The sequence below is a fragment of the Thunnus albacares genome, chromosome 6, assembly GCF_914725855.1.
Source record: "Thunnus albacares chromosome 6, fThuAlb1.1, whole genome shotgun sequence".
NCBI lineage: Eukaryota > Metazoa > Chordata > Actinopteri > Scombriformes > Scombridae > Thunnus > Thunnus albacares.
This window is the reverse complement of record NC_058111.1, coordinates 26,497,371-26,522,087: the sequence shown is the minus strand read 5'-3', so window position 1 is coordinate 26,522,087 and position 24,717 is coordinate 26,497,371. Positions and strand designations below refer to the sequence as shown.

At 44.3% G+C, this 24,717-nt stretch overlaps 2 protein-coding genes across 4 annotated transcripts in view; one reads left to right on the top strand and one right to left on the bottom strand.

The window, feature by feature from the left end:
* Positions 1-3,285, top strand: part of ankrd13b (ankyrin repeat domain 13B) — a 40,791-nt gene extending 37,506 nt beyond the window's left edge. For both annotated transcript variants that reach the window (XM_044353614.1, XM_044353615.1), the window contains exons 15-16: positions 670-746; positions 2,481-3,285. In XM_044353614.1, coding sequence (XP_044209549.1) covers positions 670-746; positions 2,481-2,682 — 279 coding nt within the window. In that variant the 3' untranslated portion in view covers positions 2,683-3,285. The remainder of the gene's footprint in view (positions 1-669; positions 747-2,480) is intronic.
* A 2,795-nt stretch (positions 3,286-6,080) lies between these two features.
* ssh2a (slingshot protein phosphatase 2a) overlaps positions 6,081-24,717 on the bottom strand; it is a 30,332-nt gene continuing 11,695 nt past the window's right edge. Inside the window, exons 1-14 of one of the 2 annotated variants that reach the window (XM_044354157.1) lie at positions 23,626-24,180; positions 16,773-16,885; positions 16,042-16,106; positions 15,649-15,770; positions 15,348-15,413; positions 15,121-15,186; positions 14,288-14,482; positions 11,507-11,600; positions 11,106-11,234; positions 10,828-10,874; positions 10,313-10,459; positions 10,006-10,206; positions 8,977-9,910; positions 6,081-8,415 (exon numbers count right to left, since the gene is read on the bottom strand). In XM_044354157.1, the coding sequence (XP_044210092.1) occupies positions 6,730-8,415; positions 8,977-9,910; positions 10,006-10,206; positions 10,313-10,459; positions 10,828-10,874; positions 11,106-11,234; positions 11,507-11,600; positions 14,288-14,482; positions 15,121-15,186; positions 15,348-15,413; positions 15,649-15,770; positions 16,042-16,106; positions 16,773-16,885; positions 23,626-23,753 (3,993 nt within the window). In that variant the 5' untranslated portion in view covers positions 23,754-24,180 and the 3' untranslated portion in view covers positions 6,081-6,729. Of the gene's footprint in view, positions 8,416-8,976; positions 9,911-10,005; positions 10,207-10,312; positions 10,460-10,827; positions 10,875-11,105; positions 11,235-11,506; positions 11,601-14,287; positions 14,483-15,120; positions 15,187-15,347; positions 15,414-15,648; positions 15,771-16,041; positions 16,107-16,772; positions 16,886-23,625; positions 24,181-24,717 lie in introns of those variants that run through there. The other variant, XM_044354158.1, reaches the window with a different exon arrangement.

Genomic DNA, 24,717 nt, shown 5'->3' with positions numbered 1-24,717 from the left:
AGTATGATCAGCAAAATGTAAATAAAATTGTTGCTATGCAGACAGAATGGTGCCTTTCAGAGTGTTATGTTATATATTACGTTATTGTCACTGATGCATTAACAGTAGCATTTTAATAGCTAAATTTTAATATTTAATCATTTAATCTACTTATTGGCAGTTTTATTTATAACAATCTATCATATATTTATTAGATGATCATATGTTTTGTGTGGAAAATCCTAATCAGTATAGTAACCAGCAACTCAGGCTGTGAAATATATGTAGTGGAGTAAAAAGTACAGTGTTTCCCTCTGAAATGAAGGAAATACTCGGGTACAGTGTAAGACCTCAAAATGTTACTTATGACCTCTTAACAAAATGAATAGCAGTAGTATTAATATTGGATGTGTGCACTAGAGAACCAGGGTCAGGATCAATCCAGTTCACATTCAGTCAGTTCATAACTCATAATCAACCCAGCTGGCTGTCTCTGTGCTGTGTGTGTGTGTGTGTGTGTGTGTGTGTGTGTGTGTGTGTGTGTGTGTGTGTGTGTGTGTGTGTGTGTGTGTGTGTGAGGTATTTTAGCATACATTAACAAGGGAAAGCCTTCAGGGATGGAGGATGCTGTCTGTCCACTTCCTGTGCTCGCTCTCTGACTTCCTGTGCTGCCTCCTCTTTTCTGTCTAGGTGACCATCTGGGAGGCACTGACCAATAGCAAGCCAGGAACACACCCCCTATCCTGTGACCCAAGTCGTGTGGAGAGGTCAGACATAAAAGCTCCTCTTCTTTTATGTGTTTTTTTAAACCTTTTCTCTCCACTTGGCTCAGTCCTGCTCTTGCCTTCCTTTCTTTCTCTGTAAATTTTACACTCATTCACATTTCCCTGTCCTTCGTCCAAAGTGCAGACCTCTGTTATCTCAGAAACAAACAGGAACTTCAGATAAAGTGGGACTTTTATCTTCTAAAGAACTGAAATACTCAAAAAAACATAAATCTCCATGACTGTCAGGGTGACGGTGATATATCCTGCTGTTCCTTCACCCGCATTGTCTCTGACTTCCTCTCAGCTCTGTAACGTATTGTTATTCTTCACTGTCTTGCACTCTTTCCATCTTGCGGTTCTTTCCTTCCATTCCTGACTCACATCCTGTATCCCTGTCCTGTGCTCTTCTACTCTATTCTTTTATCCATCCTGCTGTTCCCCCCTCATGTCCTATCCACTGTGTATGTATGTGTGTGTGTGTGTGTTGAGAGAGAGAGGGGGGACTGGAGGATGAGAGAGTTTCCTGCTTTCACAGTCGGCTGCTGTTGACTTTAGCCTGTTATCTTCAGACAGTGTTTTTTCTCTCTGTCCTTTCTCCCTATTTGTAGATGAGTGAGTGGATACACAGACAGACCTGTTCCCTCTTTACCCCTTTTGATACAATCTTGCTACTGCAGTGTTTACTTACACCAGTGGTGTAATGTTAGAGGAAAGTGGGTGTTGAGGACTTTGTCATACACCGTGAAAAAACTAAACCAAGCATGTCTTCTGAAGTAAAATATGATAAGTAAATCTTTACATTTTTAATAGTGTATTTTGTGGTTATGTGTGTGGTAAAAATGCAAATGTCATATGGAAAGAAAGCCCTTGGCCACTTTAACTACAAATGTTAAGTCAAACATCTTATCTACTAACACATCAAATTATTGTTCATGTGTTGTAAGGATTTTGATGCGTTATATTCTGAAAAACAATTACATCACTGAGACAGAAGTTTTAAGATTTTAAAGTTGCATCAGCTGATATTTTTGGCCACTTGGGGGCAGTGGAACAAGCTGTAAACACAACATTGACGTATTAGCATTCATTTAGACATGTGTTTCAGGTGAACTTCATCTTCTTTTAGCTCCGTTTTGGTTTCCACCAACTCCTGACAGAAATATCTGGCTCCTTAGCTGCTAAATGGGCCACAGTGTTCAGCAGCTAGTTGCTGTCTGTCTGTTGTTTAGTGCTGGGTAGGTGGCATATAGTACTTTGTCACTGAAAATAGCTGCCTCCTGCTGCTGCTGGAAACACAATCGATGCAATCAGTGACAGTGAACCTCAACGGTAAAGTTGTGTGCAGTAAAAACCAAAACAAACTGAGAGACACTATAAAGCTCTGTAAAGCTGCTTAGCTGGGTGATAATTCTCTGTGGGTTCATCACTGTGCGTGAGCCTTTTCAAAGTACACATAGTTATTTGACTCAAAGTTAATGTAAAAATATTGATCAGTGCAGCTTTAACCTGCCTAATGTCAGAAGAAATAAACTGAACATGGCTCAGCAGCTTGTGGACTGTAAGAGAACAAGAATTAAACTAAAATCAAACCAATATGGAAAAACTATAACTTTATATGTTCCATTGACTCAGGAATCTGTCTAGAAAGTGATGTAGTTTCAGTCCTGGAGCAGGTATTTCAACCTATGTTCTTCCTTCTCCTACCTCCCCCTCCCCGACTATTCCTTTGCCCAGGACCCCGCAGCACAAGCCCCGCCCCCCCTCCAGTCTCTGCTCCACACCCTCCAAGAAGCAGCCGACCCCCTGCAGCTACGACGAGCAGCTGCGCATCGCCATGGAGATCTCAGCTCGAGAGCAGGAAGAGGCGGAGTTTCGGCGGCGTCAGGAGGAGGAGGAGCTACAGCGCATCATCCAGCTGTCACTCATGGAGAAATGAGAGCTGAGTGGCCCAGCAGGGGTCTGAGGGGAGGGGTCTGGACCAAGGATGTATGGTAGAAAAGGGTAGTGCGACCTACTTTAAAACTTAAAGCACACTATGTAAGAGGCTGGAAATAAAATTCCAAAATCACCGTAGTGGTTTCATACAATCAGATCGCCTTGTCCTTTCTCTCCCATTCGCCCTTAGACAGACCTTTCCCATGAAGCCATAAGGTGGTGATGCGGCTGTCCAGCCTCAGACAGCCAGAGAGGGATGTCAGATTCCTCTTTCTGGTGCCACACAGTAATTCTTGACCAGTGCCAGTTTACAACCAACAAAAATCCAATACAACAAGTTTAGTGGGATGCCTCCTTGACTGAATGTTGTGCTAGGATGAATGATTTCTGTCTGTTTGCAGGTGTGTGTCTGTGTGTGTGTGTGTGTGTGTGTGTTTCAAAACCAGCTCTCCGCACAGGGGTCAACAGATCACCCTCTGTCCTGAAAATGTAATGTGTGTGTGTCTGTTTCAGCACTAACACACGCGCACTGAGTCCTTCTTGCCACTGAGTTGTGGTTTTCAGTCTTTACTGTGATTAAAAAAAAAAAAAAAAAAAAAAAAAACAGCTTATGTGAAAGGAGCAGTGAGAAGCCGGGACCAGTGCTGGAGAAAATACTGTAACCCTCTTCATTAAACGTCGGTCAAGTTGAGTTGAATGTCGACAAACCATCTGACTTCCTCAATTTTTAATGAAAAGTTAAAAAAATATATTTAAAAAAAAACAACAAAACAAAACAGACTGGTACGTTTCTTTTTTGATTTGCACAAAATCCAGATGTACTGTACTTAGCTTGTGGGTGGATCACATATATGACTGTTAATGGATGTAGATGATGATGACATGTAGTGACGAGTTTGAGCACAAGTTAAAACTCAGGCCACTTCTAGTTTTAGCCTGACGATAGACCGCAGGAGCACAGATATGATGAGACTGCCAGATGAACACTTGGTGTACTAACTATACTGTATGTGACTGTGAATGAGTTTGTCGCAGGCGTGTGTGTTATACAAACAAATAAAGGGACAATGCTAGTGGTCTGTAAGTGGATTGTGGAGTAGAAATGTTACTGAAAGAGATTTTTTTCTGTATATTTGCATCTTCTCAACTGACATGAGCGGATGATTTCTGTGTTTCTGTGTAGTCACGGTATGTGTACAATATTTCAGCATGGTCCGCACCTGTGTGAGGTTTCATTTTGTCCGGCCTGAGGCTATATAGCCTGGTGACCTGCAATATCAGAGCACGCTCTCTGAGGGAAAACTACACCCCGGGAAGAATCACTGTAGAGGCGATCGACAGCAATTTTAGGTTTTATTGCACCCCTACAGCAAGTTTTCTCTATGACACAACATGCTGAAAACAAAAGCGCCCCCCAAAAAACAAGAAATGCGGCACATTCGGGTCTTCGAAATTGAAAAGATTGCTCAGATCCTAGCTCTCCTAATTGCAAGTAACTTAATATTTGCAGTGCTCAAGGCTAGACAAACACTGAGGAACATGTTTTTGTTGCGAGGGATGAGGAAGGACAGGGACAGTGTGTTTAATAAAGCTTGTTTTATTTTTTTTCTTTTCATTTTGTATTATTCCTTCGAAAGAAATGGAAAACTTTCACACTCCAATATCAGCACAAAGTGAGGAGAAGCACCTCTCTCTCCTCTGCAGTTCATAGTTAAAGCTTGCCTGGTTGATAAGAGAAATATTCATTTTTTTACTTTTTAAAAAATGTCGCTGATTTTCTGCAGAAAAGAGATGCGGTGAGATGTTTTCATGGTGTACGCTGGGAAGTGAATTCAGATGATGATTCAAATAAAGAAACATCTTTTGGAGCAGCAATGTATGAGTGTTTTTTTTTTTTTTCTTTTTTCTTTTAATTACAGACAGCTTTCACATGCTTTAAATCCCTTGACCCCACACTGAGTTTCATCTGCAGCTCTACACGGTAACTTCTGGTCCTCTCCAGTGAAGGACAGTGACAAAAGCAATTAATTTCTCACGAGATAGGAAAGCTGCAGTGTCAGACAGCACCAGCGAGAGCTGATCTGTTTTTAGCAGCTTCCACCTCCATCATCTTCCCTCTGACATGGATTCCCAGCGCCTCAGCCAGATCCAAGGGGGCTTTTGCCTGTAGTTATTTTAGGCTTGACAGGGAGGAAAAGGACAGCTTAGAGACTCTAAACCCTCTAAGAAATACCACCCAGGGCACCCAGGCTGCTCTCTGTGCTGGTGGTGGGTGAGAGAGAATGGAAAAATGAAACAATTCTCCGTGAATCAGCAACCGCAACTTCCCTCTGCCCTGACTCAGCCCGACATGAATAACATGAGGACTGTGGAAGCACTGGACTGCAGGCGTATGTGAAGTGAATTTGTAAAGAGCCACAGACATAAAACAAGGTGTGTATGTGTGTGTGTGTGTGTCGGAGACGGAGAGAAGCTGGGAGCATCAGTATGCAAAGAGAAAGGATGCCAATCTCAGGCGTCGTACCCAGGCAGAGAAATACTGACTCTGAACCCTCTTTTTCTTCTGCTCCACTGATTTTATTCCTCTGTATTTCAGCTATTTCCCCTGTTCTACTGCTGTTCACGACACTTCAATTTGGGAGAAGCAGTGTATAAAAAAAGCTCTTTCTTTTAACCTGTCTGCTCTGTCTACAGAAGCAGATTTAATTGGTGAAATCATCAAAGGATCTTAGACCTGCAAAGACACACAAACACAGAAAATTACTAAAAATTACCATATGAGGCTTGTGTGTTTGATGTTTTTTTTTTTTTAATCTCCTGCAAGTATTTTTAAAAGTCTGGTCCAAGTCCTTTAATGTCATTCTTTCCAGGTCAGTGTTATCTGATTTATGTGTGTGTGTGTGTGTGTGTTTGTGAGCAGACACCCGGTGTCCCGGTGGCCTACATCTCGGTGTTTAATTACCCACATGAAACAGTAGGTAAAATGTCAGCCTGAAATAAGCTGCACTGAGCACTGATGGAGATTGCTCCCCAAGGAGACGGGGCTTGATTAATTTAAAGGAAACATGTTACTTGTAGTTTAAAAAGACAAGTAGAGCAGATTTATATTGACTGTGAGGTTATGGGCTCGATTTTCATCTGTTTTTTTCCACCCTATTTGAGCTTTCAGTTCTTACTTTCAATAATAAAACTCCTGTTTCTCACCCTCTCCAATGCTTCCAAGACAGGTTTAAAACTGTAGTTCTCTGCCTGGCCAGTAGGTGACAGTAATTATACATTTGGCAAAAATTTCAGCAACTGTAGCTCATAGTCATCATTTCTTCTCTTCAAGCAGTTGTGTGCGTGTGTTTGTGTGAGACGAGGCAGACAGACTAAACACACGAAGAAGAAAAACAAAACTACAGTCAAAACAAACTCACCATATTTATTTACTGCTAACGCACAGAATAAAAAAGATCATATCAGCTTTGTCCTGGTTCAATTAAAAATCTGTAATGACATGTCTGTCCACTTAGAAAAAAAGAAAAGAAAAAAAAAACAAAAAAAAAAACAAAACACGCACACAGAGACCGTCCAGCCCCCACTGAGATCAGTGCAAAAGAATCCTCCTTTGGGGTAAGAAACAGATTTCAAATTAAACAAAGTCATCTAAACAGTAAAGTGCATGTTTTGAGAAAAAGCCCCTCTTATTTCAACAGGCAGCGAGGGTCACACACTGAAAAACAAACGCTCCTAAAAAGAAAAAAAAAAAAAAAGAAGGGAAACAGACATAATGGAGTGCATAGGCTACAGTATGCACGGGTTCAGTCTTAGTTTGGACATTCATATTTCATTACTGTACATACAAACCTGAAGTCCAGTTTAAACAACACATCCAGTGGTTTACATGCAAACATGTTCATCATTCGTGACTTCCTTACACTCTACGTACATCTGAGGTTACACAGTGTCTACAGTTTACCTGCTACACATTCATACACATCATGCGGCCTCTTTCACACATCTGCGCAGCCTCCAGTCATGCCCGTTCCAGTCCGTTGCAGTGAGGTTACATGGTGTTGTATAGCACAGTGACGGCTCGCTGCTTTTTCTCAGCTTTACGGGAACGTCTCGACGAGTGACCTCTCCCCTGCTGACGTGACGACGTCGTAGTGAGCGTGCTGCTCCTGCTGCCGTCTGGCTCCTCCCTCTCACCCGTCTCCTCTTTCGGTGAAAGGTGAGGGGCGGAGGAGAAGCTGAGGGACGGCGGCGAGGATGAGTGTTTATGGAGCGAACCGGTCTTTTCAGTGTTTTGAGCCAACACTTTCTGCTTCTTCCAGGTGTCGTCTGGGTGGGTTGGTGACACGGTGAAAGAGTCACGGGAGTGTGATGATGTTGTCCTGGTGTGTGACCTCAGGTCCAGGTCACTGAGGTCGTTGGCTGACAGCTCCAGACAGTCCAGTTTAGCCAGGGAGGCAGACCTCTTCATGAGAGAAGGGGGGGTGAGGCCCGCCTGGCGGATACGAGCCTCGAGCTCTATGGCTCTGTGCCATCCCGCTGGCTCCAGGAAATTCTTCCCGTCTTGTCTTTCTCTGAGCTGCTGCACCGCTTCCAGGCCTGGAGGGGTCTGTTCGGAACTCGCCCCTTTACAAGGTCCTGGCTCTGTGTCCATAGCGTCTCTCAGCCCCTGAGGCTGCCCCAGTTCCAGGTCTCGGCTGGCCGTCGTCTCCAGGCCGATGCCCTCATGGAGGAAAGCCTGCAGCTCTCTCAGTGTCTGCTGAATCCTCTCGATCTCCTGGCTGCCGTGAGCCAGCCTGCTCTTGGCGTCACAGCCGGGGCCACAGCCCCCTCGCCCGCCCTGGGAACTGGATTCCAGTCTCTCATCTGTGTCTGACTCCTGGACTGTCGCCCCATCCAGAGTGATTTGGTTTGAAGAGGCCTGGGGCTGTGTCTGACACTGCTGGTTTTGGCTGTGGAGCTGGCTCTGTCTTTGAGAGGTGGCTGAGGTATCTAGAGATGATTCTACTATCTGACTAGTAGAGGCCGGTAATGACGTCTGAGCTTGTGTCAGCATATGGCTATCTATGGATGTGTGCGCGCTGATAGGTATAGCACCAGAGTCTTGGCTGATAATGGAATTAGGGGAGCATGAAGGGTCTGGGAGGTTGTCTGTGCCTGAGGAGTTGAGTCTTTGTGACCCTGTATGCTTCTCTCTGTCTTTGGACTTAGCAGATACAGCTGTGTTCTCTCCCTGAGTGATCCTTTGTTCTGCGGAGTGCTGAGGGGAGCGGAGGGGAGGATGTTCAGTGCTCAGGGAGCACAGGGACATTCGGGCAGGAGGGTGCTCAGCGCTGGGGGAATGCAGCGGGGATCGCTGTGACGCCGCCATCTCCATCTCCTGCTTCAGCTTCTGCTCCAGCTGCTCGGTGGCCCGCCGCACCGAGCCCGCCGGCCAGTCGCACGGCAGCATGGAGGGAGACTGCGGGTGTGGTGAAGGTGGAGTCAAAGAGCCGTGCGTGACTTCGGTCTCTGCCTCCCCCTGATGTTCCGGTCGAACGAGCTGAGGGCTGTGAGAGGATGGAGGGAGGGAAGATGAAGAGGGAGAGGTGGAGGAGGAGGGAGTAGCGAGGCAAGAAGTTGGGTGGCATATGGCTTCAATCTCAGTGACAATATGGCGGACTGATACTCCGTTGTCATGGTGAGGGGTTCGGTCAGGGCTGGCTTTGTCAACGCTGTCCTCAGACTGTGGAGACGCCTGAGAGACAAAAAGAGAAGAAGAGACATGTAGAGATAATATTAGTTATAGTCATTGACTGTGCATTACTGACTTGCTACTAATTACTTGGAAATTTTATTACAAATCTTTAATAACTTTTTAAACTATACAGAAATGTATTATCTTGACTATTCTCTCATCTTCCAGCAGGTGTCACTATGATTAATGCAGATTATGTGACAGAGTGTGAGGTCTGTGTTGTTGGTTCAGTCCATTTGCAACCTTACAGTCCTTTTAGACAAATTCTGGTCCAGTATGTCTCTAGTTTCACTTCCAGTCATAGTAGTAGCAGTGTGTTGTTGGTGTGTTGTGCTCTACAGTACAAATGCACCTGAACTTGGTAGTTACAAAACACAAATTGACTGACAACACTTGGAACAATTTGTTCAAATGAGTAGCTTGGGGCGACTTCTGTACTGAAAACTGTAATATGCAAACAGATGCTGTTTAGCATGTCCACTGTTAACATACAGGTGCAAGCAGCTCACAGCAAAGAACCACACACGCTATCATGAAGTTATGTGGTGAATGATCCTGTACCTGACTCGTCCCATTCCCCCGCTCTTCTTCTTCCTTCGCCTCTGTTTCTCTGTTTTCCTCAAGGTCAAGAGACACAGTCCTCTGTTGTGCCTGCTCAGAAAGAGTCCGTGTCCCGCCATCTTGGGCCAAGCCCAGAAACTTTTCCCTGGCGCTGAAGAAGTCGATGCTGTCAGCGCTGTGGTTGGACGACCCGTCGGCTTCGCCACGGCTGTCAAAGGCACTGCCTATGGGTAACTCGCTGGGGTTGTTGTTGTCGTCGCTGGGACCCGAGGAGAGGACCAGGGGGAGAGGGGGGAGGGTGACAGGGCTGAGGGGGCTGTGTTTGTCACTGGGTAAGTCTGACAGAGATTGTCCTATTGTGTCTGAATCAGTGGATCCTAGAGTGAGGGGAGAAATCTCTCCTGAGCTGCTTCGCTCAGGCAAATCAAGGGACAGTTCCACTGGTTTGTGTTTGTGCACTGGACTGGACAGCTGTGTGGGAGGACCCCTGTGAGCACGCTGGAGTTCGGGGGTCGGGGGCAGGATGTGGAGCGATGGTGGGGGGTGGGGTACAGCAACAGGCACGGTGACCGCCACACTCGCTGAATTGTCCACTCTTTCCTCTGGGACTACAGTGGCCGCTCTGGGTCTTGGCAGGGGGGGCAGGAGGAGGTCTTCACAGTCTGATTTGACCACCTCCTGTACTGGTGAGTCACACACACCATTGGAGTGTGTGTGGGAGTCAGAGGTGGATTTGGCAGAGTCTTCAGGTTCAGCACCTAGAGCTTGCAGCACAGCCACGCCCAGGAAGTGATGTAAGGAGGGAGAGGATATGTTGTTGTTGTGCGAGTCGGAGCGGCCCAGGGAGTGGGATGAAGGTTTACACAATGGGTCTGGGCGATCTGATAGGTCGCTATCAGAGTGGGAGCGCCATAGCTTATTATGCCTTTGTTTGCTGCGGAAGCAAACAAAAATAAAATGATTTATGAACACTGGAAGTCATCTTAAACAATGAGCATATTGAACAGATGTTTCTACATGAAAGCACACCTGGCCAGCAGAATTCCCTGATACTCCTCCAGCTGTTTCATGAAGGAAGGGTTTGGTTTGGTGACGGCTCGTCTTTCTTTCACATAGTCAAAAGCGGTGTCCAGGTCCCAGCCGTACTCCTTCATAGCGTAGGCAATCACTGTGGAGGCCGAGCGGCTCACACCCATCTTGCAGTGAACCAGACACTTAGCACCGGCTTTCCTAAGAAAAAGAGGGACAGAAGAAAGGGAGAATATGTTTCAGTACAAGATCTAGATTGAGAAAGAAGGACCACTTAAGATGTGTGTGTGTATGTGTACAAGCCTACTTGGCTTTGGTGATGAACTTGTAGGTCTCGTTCCAGTACTCCAACAGGTTGGTGGCCTCCTCGTCGTACACTCTGATGTTGTGATACTCGAACATCCCTGGGAAGAAGTTGTCGATCTCCCTGGTCACATTGAGGATGTAGCGCACTCTACATAACAGACAGGAAGGGGCAAGTTGACTCCCTGACCTTTTAATGTCCATCAAACTGTCATCGATTCATTTTTCAATGCAAGTTATTTAGACGGTGAAAGCTTAGCTAATGCCATAAAGGTGACACATTGCTTCAAGCTATTTTAGACTTCAACACAAGTAACAGGTGGCTCAAGAGAACTGAAAAGACAATCACTGGTTACCGATGGTGCTATTAAAAGAGGAGCTTGTGATAAGCTGTGTTTAGTTTATGCACGCATATATAAATGTCAGTCTACGGGTTGTGATGTAAGTGTACCTTTGAGTAACTGTGGTTCGTAGGGGAAGTTAAGTAACTTAGGAGTACTGGAGTGTCTGATCTCTTACCCGCTGTTCTGCAGCTCCTCCAGGTTAGAGGCGTTCCACTCAGAGCCCTGAAGACAACACAGGTCCAGTCAATATCAAGATGTACACAAATACGCTCAACACATAGGAGAACAGAGTGCCAGTTAAATCCTATACTGTGATCCAATCTCAACTTTAACAAAGCCAATTCTATGTTACTCAACTGACATGAACGTGAGATTTTCTGGTCACTGTGGTTGAGCAGAAGGATTTGATAGAAGTTTCATGGTTGACAGACCACAGGGCTTCTGGGTTCTTACCAGGTAGACGTGTTCGAAGATTTCAGTGGGGCTATCCATTTGTCCCAAGATGACAATCATCTCGTTGTCTATGAACTCCTTAAACTCCCTCAGGTTACACACCATCTGCATCTCCAGCTCTGTCCGGATCTGGGAAAGGATGACAACAATTCAGGGAAGCACCATGACTGTTGATGCTTCTGACTCCTGATTCAATGCTAAATCGACGGCAAAAAAACGTCTGAGCTTTTCCCAATTTTTTCTGAGCTGAGATTTCAATTTCAAAACAGTGGCAAGCCCAACGCACACGTCAGGCAAAATAAAAAAAAAGTATAAAAATGGCACAATGGTGAGAATTTGAATATCTAAACAAGGTAAGCTGGAACCTGTGTTTGCAAAATCAAAATATAAAAGCCTCTCACCTCTTTGCAGGTAACGTTCTCCAGGTCTTTCTGCATCATGATCTCTCTGAGGCGCATCTTGATCAGCCTTTCAGTGCGCTCCCTCTCTGTAGGCCTGGACAGAAAGACATAAAAACCTTCATTAAAAACACCTTCAGCACATTTTCTATTAGCCTAAAAAAACTGTTTTGGACACAAAGAACCACCTTCACATTCACAGTAACGACACTTTCCTTCTGTTCATTGATTCATTTGACTTGAGTCTCAATGAGATTACTTGTTCCACAAGAGAATTGCCACTTTGTCTGATTCTCAGAAACTGGAGAGGGAACAGAAAATCTGAGAGCGTTGGCCACCGGCGAACCACAACAAAGTCCCCTTGTAGAATATGCCTGTTGTTGTGCCTGACTCTGTTTCTAACCCTCTGCTGGGGGACGCATTTAGCCTTTGGACGTCACACTGATGATACCAACAAGTGGCCTAATTACCTCTCTGGAGAAAAGAGCTCAGTTTGTCTGTGAACTTGTCGTTCTTGTGTTGTCTAATTTTCTCTTTGCTTCTTAACTGATCCCAAACTGTAATAACACACAGCAGTGTTGGTCAGCAGTCACAAAGAGGGGCAGTGTGATACACACAGGTGTGTGTAACTGCAGGCCTGAAGCATTAATCTGTATTGGAAAATTGGAAACAGTCAGCTTGTTTATCGGAATACTGGATGTCTGACTGACCCCGAGAGAATGAGTCCACAGGGTTGAGAGAAAGAGAAGCTGTTCACCCTTGCCAACAAAGACGGGTTAGCTACCGGCATCCAGTAACACTTTAACCTTACAACAAGCCTTAGCACGCCCGCAGACAGCTGGAGGGAGGTTGGCGGGTCAAGGAAACGGATAGAAAAATAAAGCAAAACATAGACGTGCGTGACGAATGTATGACGACACGAGGAATGGTGCTAATGAGTAACTAAAGAATGGAAATTCTATGTCACTTCCTTGACTGCACACAGAGCGGCAGCCCGCTGAAATTCACAGTAATCCCCATAAATCAAACCCACATGAAAACATGCCGACATCAAACTACTTCCTGCTATGTCAAACTTTCATTCAATGGTGATACAGGGAAATAAGCTGCCATGTCAACAAAACACTGGCTGGTCACGTAGCCTTGGCAGCTACCCCCCCGTGCAGGAAGATAAACAATATGTGTTTGTATGCGTGTGTTGTTAAAGCATGGGCGGCAATCTTAATGATAAGTGCGTTCGAGTGCAAACACACCTCCTGCGGGGAAAGAGTGTGAAGTAGTTTTCCAAGCAGATTGTAAATATGGGTGTTTCTTGATTCTTGATCTTGATTGTCAAGTGGAACGGACTTTTTCTTTCTATTCCCAGCTCCTCTATTCTATCAGTTCAGGGGGGGGGGGCATCAGGTGCATGCAGCAGAATAGCTCTCTTTAATCCTCCATCCTCTACCTACTTCTCTTTGCCTACCACCTGCTTCTGTCCATCCCAGACTTGGTCTACCTATGCGTCTGTCTGGATTCCTTTTTTTTTTTTTTCCCAAACGTAAATCAAGCCAGTTAAAGCCTCAGCTATTTTGGACGGTCAAGGGTCTCTGAAGTGTGTGTGTGTGTGCGAGAGAGAGAGAGAGAGAGAGAGAGAGAGAGAGAGAGACGCTCCAAATAGGTAGCGAGACACGTGACTAAGCAACAGGGAGGGGAATTTCCCTGGTATTAGTAAAGACATAAATCCAGCCGACTGTATCCCTCCCTCCAATTTCTCTACTTCCTTATGGATTTGTTGACAATTCTGCGTTCAACTCTGTGTCATAAAGATTAAGAAGTCATATATATGTTTATGAGCATGTATATTTATTTGCACGTGGTTTAATATTTGTTCCCGTTTTGTTTTTGTTTGTGTCTGTCAGTGTTGCTGCTTGTCACACTGAGAGGTTAAAGAGAGCACGTGACCTCACTTCCTGAGTCCAAGGCTGTGGAGATCAATGACCTGCGATACTCTGCTGTAACAGTAAAGCAACGCTGTCGGCACGTGAGAGAGTTTGGGCAACAATGTTGTGAAGATGTTACCGACCTTGACTTTCTCGGAATCTGTGATGCAAGTGTGTACATTTGCGAGAGAGAGAGAGAGAGAGAGACAGATATGCAAGTCTGGATATACTTTTACATGTTGCTGAAATGCAACATTCCATTAATAATAACCAAAGCTCCTCTAAATGTAGCAAATTCCTTCGTGGTTTGTCATTTCAGAACAGTTGTTAACTCAGAACACTTTTCATTTTTGATGCACATGTGTGTGCAAAGTATTTCCAACTTTTTGTTTAATTATGGGGATGTACAAGAAATGCAAAGATTGCCTTTGCCTTTCTGGAATTATCACAATTATTGCATTTCTGTTCCATCAAAAACAGAAAAACATCTTCTAAAATCAATATATTTTTTGTCTTACTAAAATTTATGTCAGTCTTTGTTTGCAAAATGTAAATAATTTGAGATAGGGAGCTGTAACAGTTCTTGGCGTATAACAACTACCAGAATTTAAACAATGTTGGGAATTTCTTAGTTAAACTTCCTCTTCTATAATATTTCTTATGGATCCCATCATTTGACAAATTTCACAATTCAAACCACAGGAATTTTGCACCACATGCCAATGAGGGATGTGCATACAAAACGAAAACTGACTCCCTGTCTGGAATGCACCACAAACCGCACAGATATTCCATCATCGGTGCGAGCTACGGACGTGTGTGTGTGTTTTTCAGGTGGCCTTCGCTCTCCGCCTCTACTCACAGGTCTGTGAAGAGAACGGGTGAATTGGCACGGTGCGACTCGACGTCCTGCATGGCGTTCCACTCGTTGATGCAGAACTGGTTGGATGAGATCCTGCTCTGGTAGTAGCTGACCCAGGTCAGGAAAAGGCTGCCTGGGTAGTGGTTATGGCAGCGAGCCACATCACACGCTTTGTGGAGCGACTGGAGGGCCGACCTGAGCAGACAGCGAGAAAAAAAAAAAAAAAAAGAGGATTTGTACTTGAGAGGTTGTCTTGAAGAGCGAAAAAAAAAAAAAGGTAACATTTGTAGTGAATATGACAGTGTTTATTAAAAGCCTGACTGAGAGAGATGCTGTGACAATAGACAAAGAAAGAAAAACTGATGGCAAGATATATGAGGAATATAACGAGGTAGATGAGTTGAATAATTAGTGAGAGAGACAAGGGAGGTGAGGAGAGGAGAGGGGAAGGATTATAAAGGGGATAAAGAGACATAATACTGAGATATAACTATAGATTAATGAAGGTATCAGAGGATGTTGAAGGCAGAGGGAGATCAAAGGAAGAGCAAAGTAGCAAAGGGACAAGAAAATGAGGAAATTAAGGCAACAAGTACGGAAATGAAGACGCAGGACTGGCATGTGAAACTGGGAGAGACAAAAAAAGAAACTGGTAAGCTGAGAGATGATGAGGGGAAAAAAAAAGAAGAAGAGACAGAAGAGGCTAGGAGGTGAAAGTCGAAGGAGGAGTGCAAATCAATACAGTCTTTCGAAGCCTGCAACCTTAACGCAACTCTGTGTAGCTGCAAATTAGTATTCTGACATTTGCTGTGTAGAATGAAAAGGCTGCTCACCACATGGCCTGGACTGAAACCGGCTTGAAAACGTGAACCCTGTTCACCGTCGACACGCTGAAACCGCTGCGGGAGAGAGGAAGAGAGAGAGAGAGAGGGTTTATAGCTGTCTCACAACGCCGACTTAACTACTTACACCTAAATAAGAACACCAAACAAAACAAGTCAGCGGAGCAGTCGCCCCGGGGAACAGTAAGAGGAAGCACGACGTAGGTGTGGTGTCTTACCCGTCTCCATCCAAGTGGATCAGAGTGTCACTCCACAGAGGTAGAACCAGACCCACTGTGCAGCAGCTGGGAGGAAAATTAACATATTAAACAACAGCACAACAAAACAAGAAACACTGATTTGACTGTGTGTTTTTTTTTCTGATTATGATTACGTAAGTATAGTGCACTACTTTAACAATTGGAAACAATACAAATGGGCCTGACAAGCCATCTCTCCTTAGCTAAAAGTATTTGATATAATGAGAGTTTAAAAATAACACCAAAAGACCGAGTGTTGTGCTGTTGCCGTGGCACTGACCTATCAGAGGAAACGAAGTCCATGCCGAGCACGATGCTCTCCTCCGTGTCCTGTCTACCATTGGTGGAGACGACCACCATGTAGCGGGTTACCTGAGGGTAGGAGCTCTCCAGACGAACAGCCTGCCAGAAAACACAGGAAGGGGAGAAAGACGAAGAGGGGAGGGGGAGGAGAAATTAACAAAGAGGAAATATATTTCCAAATTCATTCATTCACTTACAGTTAATAAATGAAGTGAATGGTAATACACAGTCATTTCTCCTTATAGCACATATACAGAGACAGTTTTACACTATTGATATATTGCAGGCACCCCAGAGACATGGCGAGAGTGCTTATTACTCCAAAATGTTCTACGTGTAGGTATTCAAAGCGTGTTTGTGTGTCACTCACCAGTCGGATGGTGTCCTCCGGCCGCAGCACAGTGAACATAGTCTGAAGATGTTTCTGGAGGTCACCTAGACAGAAATCATTTTAACATCCTCCTTTAGTCTCCTGACAACAATCAGATTCTGCGCATTAAAAAGACTGACATAAGACCCGTGATACAGTATCATTTCCCTTGTGGTAAGTTTCCAGTGCATTGTCTCCCTTCCTTAGGCCTACCTCATTGGTGAATACATACAAAAGCCTGCCCTCTTTCTGTTTTTAAAACACAGTATCAGATGCTATTTATAGTTAGTGATCAGCCCGTTTTATATCGCAAAGTTGAACGACTCCTTCATCTACAAAGTCTGTCTTTCTCCGCGAGCGGTGGCGTATTTGTGATTTTCAAACTTCATTTTCATCATCCAAATCAGTCGACATATTTTAAGCACATGTTCTTTGAAAGTTTTTTTCAAATATCCTAGCAGGCCAACACATTGCATGCAGCAACGGACTGACTGAGCTTATCTGCCTTGTTGTGAAATAGCCTCTGTTAAGTTAACACCAGCTGTTACCCATGATGCTGCACAGGAATGTCCATTTGAAAACATTCTGCTATTTAATCTCAAGTTCTTCATAGGGTTCATTTCTGGGGCTGAAAGTCAAACGAGGTGGAAGGACGCTGTTGGGAGATGCTGCAGCTGTCATCTGTGTGTGTGTGTGTGTGTGTGTGTGTGTGTGTGTGTACAAGTCTTTACCTGTGTGCTTGTTCCTGCGCTGGCTGATGCGAGGTGCAGAGTTAGGCGTGGGGCTATTTCCCCTGGGAAGAAAAAGGGCCGCACCTTTCACCGTGAGAAAACTCTCACTGATACTAGAAGAGAAAAAGAAAAGAAAAAGACATGAATAGAAGCTTCAAACGCAAGCAGTTTAGCCAAATGATTTAATCACATCTTCTCTCTTTCGTCATTCGTCTGAGTTATGTCATAAAAATATACTTCATTTGCAATCGCTTCCTTGCACATGCTGACCTCAACCTCTCATAATAAACAGAAGATGAGGACAGGGAACAGATAAGTGTTGTCATGGGCTTATGTCAGTGTCACAATGCTCCATTCAGCCAGCCTCCGGTCTGCAGGCTCCCCAAATCAGAACTGACAGACCGATGCATGCAAAACAAGATCCAAGCCCCAATGTGAACTCAGAACACAATGTTCTCTGCTCCTCCACACAGCTGGATTACACACACAGACTTACTCACTCTAACAGCTGCCAGTAGGGAGGGATGGGGGGGGGGGGGGATTGGGAGGAGACCGGGGGTCCGAGAAGGAAGACAGAGCGAGTCCCCTCCTCCGCAATGTTTGCAGCGGAGATAAGAGCTGGCCAGCGTACACAGCTACAGCACCAAAGCAGGTCGTATTAAACGGGGGTTCTGTTCCTCTCTCTGGAACACTTAATCTTATTAACGGTGACTGAAGTCACTGCGCTGAGGAGGACGAGTTATAAACTGAGGTCAGTGTTTCAGCTGGATACCGAACACTGAGGTGTGTGTGTGTGTGTGTGTGTGCATGTGAGCATCTCCAGTGTGCTTCCATGTGTGTCAGTGACTGGGTTTTTGTTGTGTGGCATACTAACCCAAGTCGCACAAGGCACTGAATAAAACAGGTTGAAAGACCTACTTCTGCAGCCGCTTATGACCGTGTCAAATGGCAGCCGAAAGCAAAGCATAACCTTGATGATGTTGACAAAGAGGTCCGCCCCTTACACAACACGCACATTGAGTGACAATCAATGAATATAGCACACGCAGGGAGTACTACTGCTAGAGAAAATCATGCATTTAGAAAAAAAACGGTCATCTGGATTTGTAGAAGCACTTGCAGAGCGACGAGGGATCCGTCGTGTATCGGCTCTGCAGGTTGTGCCAAACTTGGGAGTCGCGGCTCGAGCTGGCAGGGACTCAGCCCGTCTAGGAACAGGAACGTGTGCAGCCACAGTCACTACAGCCAGCCTAACTTAACGGGTCTTAATGTTAAACAGATTTCTAGAGAAATCCCTTTTTGTTACTTTTATAGCATTTCTGTTATAGTTATAATAATCTGATGTCTGCTCTTTTTTTCCTTTTTCGCATCCAATATCTTACATGGAACATTGGCCTAAATTAATCGGATTTTAAAGAGGTCAAATGTACTGAATATCAGTGAAAGTAAAGGCTCCAAGCAGTTGAATTCTGAATAAAATGGAACTAATATTGCAGTTATAAAATCTTAGTAGAGGAGTAACCTGATCTGCTCAACTTGAATAAGGGCGGTTTCATAGCCTCGGGCCAGACACTGAGACGAGAAGGAACTGACAACTGCACAACACTGCAGATCACTGCAATCATTAAAGGCAGGTGATGACATCGAGGCCATGTGTATTTTTTGAAATTGTGCAAACACTTAGCTAATGTGCTTATTCTGATGGTTAATGGATAATAATAGGACGTTTATGCAAGTCTACACTCCGTGAACCCAACTTCTACAGTTCATCAGGTTCTACCGTTCTTCAGTTTCACACTCGAGGTAAAAAAAAAAAAAAAAAAGTCCAGCGCTGCCTCTGCCATTTAGGCTTCCTGTCATCCCATTTTTCCCTGTAACTTCATCTCTTCATCCTTCTAGCCGTCCAACTGCCCTTCCTGAGTTTTGCTGAGATGGTGGATATACAGTACACAATCAGGACAGACAGACGACAGGGACGAGAGAGAAAAAACAAAACCGTAGCCGGCTTGTGCTGAACTTATTTCCCACAACCCACCCACCCTTGACCCAGCTGTTTCCTCTCACTAACCCCCCCTCCTTCTCTCCCGTCGCTTCCTCTTTTCAGCATTTCTCATAACTTTAGCTCTTGTCCTACTTTTCTCTTCCATCACTCTCCTCAATTCCTGCTGTATCACGTCCCACTGTGCTTACACACACACACACACACACACACACACACACTAATGTACTTGGCAATGACCATGTATAGCAATGCTACTGTACAATGTCATCTGTAATATAACACTCACACTCTCTGAGAATCACGCATGGAAGGCCGTGCACGTGCGCGCGCGCAAACACACACGTTTACACCTGCACAAAGACATATTGAGAAAGTGGAATCTAAGCCTGAGGATTGGAGAGGTGGGGGGGGGGGGGGTGTGAACGACTCAACTCCAATTGCTAAAAATACAGTAGTCCTTTAAAGTCTCAGCTATTGATAGACTGCATTCAGAAGAGCTCGGCCGACTTACTGTACATAGAAACTTCTTTTTGACATAGAGACAGCGACGGCCCACTGCACAGGTTTAACTCTGAAGCCTGTGTGTGCTCAGATTATTGCAAATGAGTCTCTATTGCACTAATAGCACTACTACTAATAATAATAATGCATTAAGTGTAAGTAAGTGCAGTAAGTCTCAAAGTGCTACAGCATTAAAAACATACAACACACAACAAAAAGAAAAAGATAAGATGAAAAAGACAAAGCATACTCTCACACACACACACATATCACCACCCACTGACTCCACACACAAAAAAACATATTTTCAGACTGACAGTGAACGCAATCTACAAATCTCAGCATCTATGAGACTCTTTCCTGATGTTTAAGTTGCCAGTTTACATAAAACAGCTGCCTGTAGACTGGACTGATAAATATGTTGTAACGCACCGAGACAGACTGACAACGACACCACCCCGTCTGTCTGCACGCACCCAGATGAACTACCTACATCACATCTTTGTTGGGCACGATGTTATAATGAACAACCACACAGGGTATTAATCAGAATCGCTGATTCAAGGGCAAAAATATTAATGGAGATGGATAGAGCAAGTTGGGAAATGGAAAACGCAACAAGTTCAATTAAATTTGACTTCATTAAGTGTGAATGAAGGATTGGCTGTGTAGGATTGGACAAAGAGAAAGAGGAGCCAGTCAGAGTGTGCAGGACAGAGTGGGGTGGGTCATCTTTTTGGCATGTAGCCATCTCAGGCCATTGGCAGAATTGAAGCGGTAGGTACTTGTTAGGGCAACAGTCACGGACACAATCATCACTATGTAAGGACCACTCCACATAGTGGGCAGATAAGTGGGTGACCCCCCCCCACCCCCCCTTCTGTACGTGCCCATATTAGTCACTCTCAGGAGGAGAGTGGGATAAATATAGGGCCTGGCTGTATGCAGGGCAGGCCCTGCTAAGGCCTTATGAGTTCGCACCCGAGACAAATACAGCCCATGAGAAAGACAGGGAGTTAGCTGTTGTGTGTGTGTGTGTGTGTGTGTGTGTGTGTGTGTGTGTCCACAGGTGCACGTTAGGCCCTGGGACGGTCATGGAAAATGTGTCACAAGCAGAAGACGGTGACAGACGGATGAGGAGAGAGAAAAGTCAAGTTCACGGGGCGTCATGACGGCTCAGCGGAGGCATTCGAAATGCAACATCCTGCAGTCGAGTCTGTCCTGGAACCTCTATTGCATGTCATCTTTCTCTGCGAATCCCCCCCCCATAAAAAAAGATTCACTGCAATTCCACTGCAGAGTGTTTGCAGCAGATGAGGGTAGTCAGAGCAGAACAGGGTCATGACTGATAAAGAGAAAGGAAGATACCAGGTCATACTAAAGATAGACTTTCATCAACTGGCACAGACGCCAGTCAACACGACCTGCCCAGACCCACTGTCATCTGTTTGTGTGTGTGTGACTGATGACCACTAGCTTTGTGCCATATTCTTTGGCAACACAGAGCGCAGACCTCAGTGAACTCCACATGCCTGACCAGGCAGGCATGCAGCGCTATTTTGATTTTAACTCACAGTTTTGACAAAATACAGACAAAAAAAAAAAAAAAAAGGAAGCTCAGTAAAATATAATTTCATGTTGGTCAAATGAGGCCAAACGGAGCTCAGCTGGTATAAAAAAAAAAAAATGGGGCAAAAGCACAAACAGTGGCAGGATAAGTAGTCTAGTTCACAGTTTGATAGCCTGTGGTGAAAAAATTTTTAAAAAAACCCATAACTTTTGCATACTTCATAACACGTGGAACCTCGAGGACACACATCCATTTACAAAAACAACCTGATGCGCGGCAACAACTTGGAGCTACACTGACTCACGTCATTTATTGGAGCTAATTATGAAAACTTCAACCTCGTTAGGCAGGTTATTTGATTTTAGACGCATCACACGTACACAGACGTAAACACGAAGCATAAGCGTTGACCTACATCCGGCTGCAGATATCTCTCTTCAGCTGCCGAGGTCTCTCGCACTCAATCAAACACACACCTCAGTCGGTCACGTTTCACCCGTCTCTGTTTCCTTTGGAAAACAGATACACGACACATACACATAAAAAAAAAAAAAAAAGTGCGGCGGAAGAGATGGGTTTACCGGCATCTTCTTAAATTGGAGGGATAACAGTGGTGTTTTAGATGCCGTTTAACCACAGGTAACACTTAACTCTGTCGACAGTCTCCAGGCTTGTAATTACTCATTCAAACCCTGGTTAAACATTAAGAGTCCCGCTGACATTCTGGCTCACACACTACAAACAAACAGACACATGTACACAAATATTAAAACACACTACTGTACTGTAGGTGCTATAAATCAAAAGGACACTAAATATCCCGTGTGTTATTGTGAGGACTCTCTTCTGAGCGATTCAAACGGAGCGGTGATAAAAAAAACAATCGCCATCACTCAATATGGCCAGCAAATACCAGGAAGTCAGAAAATTCCCACATCTGCTGTTATTTACTGGACACACGTGCCTGCCAGTATGCACACTCACTCTCTCTCTCTCTCTCTCTCTTGCTGTAACTTCTTCTCATAAACCTTCCTTGTGCAAACTTGCATTAAAAAAAAGAAAAAAAAAGTTCCCTTAAAGAGGGGGTGCAACCCTAATAAAGCCTTAATGTTTACTCAGTTTACTCAGCAATCTCACCGCACAATCACGTGTGACAGCTGAGAAACAACACGACCAAGATGCAGGCTGACCTTGACTTCCTGGACGGAAGGCCAGTCCTCACACAGGGCACGACCGCTCGCGGGCCACGCGAAAATGTTACAAAACACAACAGAAAAACATGGACACTGGAGCTGAATGCATTGATTGTTTGGGAAAAAAAAATTGCGTAATTTTCATTTCATCATCTTTTAATCCAGTTGCAGTTGATTTTTGTTCCAAATTTGCTGAGCTTATCTGAGCCAGTTTGGAAATACTGGAACAGACCGGCCTTTGATCTGTGGTGAAGGGCAGACTTGTCTTCTTGACTGCATGTACAAGTCAACTAAATCCTTTTACATCTCACAAGCAACAAAAGAAGCCTTTACCTCACTTTGCCTTTGATGTCTGCAGAAAGTGTAGATCACAGATAATATCAGTGAAAGAAACCCCTCACATTGCAAACAGGACATTTCAATACATTAGTATTAATAAAACCAGAGCACATCTAATATTCAGTTCAGTCTACTGACCTGTGGGGGCGCGTGGCTAAAATTAATCGCTGAGGTTTAGTGTTTTTAGTTCAGAAGTTGCTATCTGATCAGTGGCCAATCATGTAAGCAGAACAGTGACATACAAACTTTTCCAGCGCGGCCTGATACTGACTTACAAGGAGATCTAATCTCATCGTCACTCAGGAAAATATTAAAAGTGACGTTGTGTTGTGATGTTTTCCTGTTTCTTTTTAAAAATGTTTTTGTGTATCAGAAGCCAAGTGGATGCAGGCCAATGTTTGTGGTCTGTCTCCAAGAAATATCATCCTGTGTACAGTCCTCAGACATCAGCTTGAGTTGTTGGTACATTTTACACAAAAATACAGAAGATATTGAAAAAAAACAAAAACATTTCTGCTTTTTTCTTCTTCTTCTTCAAGCTTATTTAGGTTATTTTCCTGAAAGCTTACTCAGGATTTCATTCACAAAAAAAAAAAAAAAAAAGGCTTTGAATGTCAATCTACCACCAATCACACCCAACACATGTTTAAACAAATACCATCACTAATACCAATACCACCATCCTTGGACAAACAAACAGGGAGGGACAATTAAAAAAAGTGGCCCACAAAATCTCTGACGTTGTTTGAATGTCTGTCTGGACATGTGAGACAGGTAGGATGATTCACACTAAATATGGAGCAATCATGTCTTAGTACGGTCAAAACCAGTACCGAGATGAGTAAGATCCTGCTACGTCACCAGGAAATACATTCTACACTGATGTTGCAAAACTGTTTCACATGTAACAGCTTACTCACAGTTAGTGTGTTAGGATTTGTCACATTTTTACTACCAAATATGTAGGCCATCGATATTTAGTCCATACATAAATGCAGGGTTATCAGTTTGAATACAATCAACAATACAATTTAATTTCAGTCATTTCAGTTGAATATCTCCTCCTGACAGTGAAGTTGTGTAGTAGTATTTAGTTTAAATGGTACTTCATGACACCTTTATGTCTGTTCCTATGATATTAATTTAGTAAGATGTGTTTTAATTGGCTATATAAAACATTCCCAAACTTCACTCTATTTCAAACTCTATCCAACCGCCATAATTTTCCATTTTTTTCTAATAACTTACAGTTGGTTGATCTGATTCTTTGACACCACCGCGTCTTCGCTGAAGTAAGGCACGATCTTGGCCCCGCAGCAGGAGCAGAAGCTGACCGCCGACGAGCTGTCGGAGCCGGACACCGCGTCCAGGGTCATGCCGGCGAGGGGAGCGTAGATGGTGGAGGGTGTCAGGTGTTAATGGTCCGAGGGGAAAACTTTTACTCCTCTCCCACAGTCATGTGCTCCGGCATTGCAAAGAGGTAAACACCTACTTCCCCTAGGTGTGAACGGTGGCGATACAGTAGAAAATGACGAAATATTCCGCGAAAGAGGCTACGCAAGAAAACAGATGTTTCCCCCAAGTGTGTTTCTGTTGTAATAAAATGAGCAGTGTTACTAAGTATAGCACATTGTGTCCCTGCTCCCGACAGAAAACACTGGATGTCCAAGATTTCTCAAGAAAGAGTAAGACAGTCCCATATTGAATAAGTTTCCGTCCTGGTTTTAAAGAGTCTTTTTTTCCTCGTTTCAAGAGACTTTACAACCTCAACCACGTACAGTACTGAGACATATGACTTCGGTCAAACTCTCACCGGAGAAGTCATAGGAGGGAGGAGTTGGAGACACGTGTTTTTGGGAAAAGTAGGGAGCCAATGAGAGCAAGAGGGAAGTACAACCGCCTACAGTACAAGCCCTTCTGCAGCGACACAGTTTGTATACAAGATGCTGGCAACCGTGCAGCACACAGGTATTTACTCCAGCTGGTGATCACACTGTTTAGTTCCTCCTCTCTGCCTGAAGGTGTGCTTATCAGTGTACTGACTGGTTGTAATGTTTGGTTAAAAGCTGAATAGTCCCGGCACCACTTGGTTGCATTAAAGATAATACTGTAAATCAGACTATACAGTAATACATTTTAATAATCCTAACAACACGTTCATATTGTTAGAATCAACTGCTGTGCAGCAACTGACTGAATGTCCTGATACAACGGGGTCAACAGGGGATGTGCCCGTTAAGGTAATGTAATAAAGAGTCAATTAAACCTACATGGGCTTGTGGTTTGGCAGTCAGCTCACTGAGGTGACTTCACTTGTCTCCTGTCCACTATTTTCTCTCA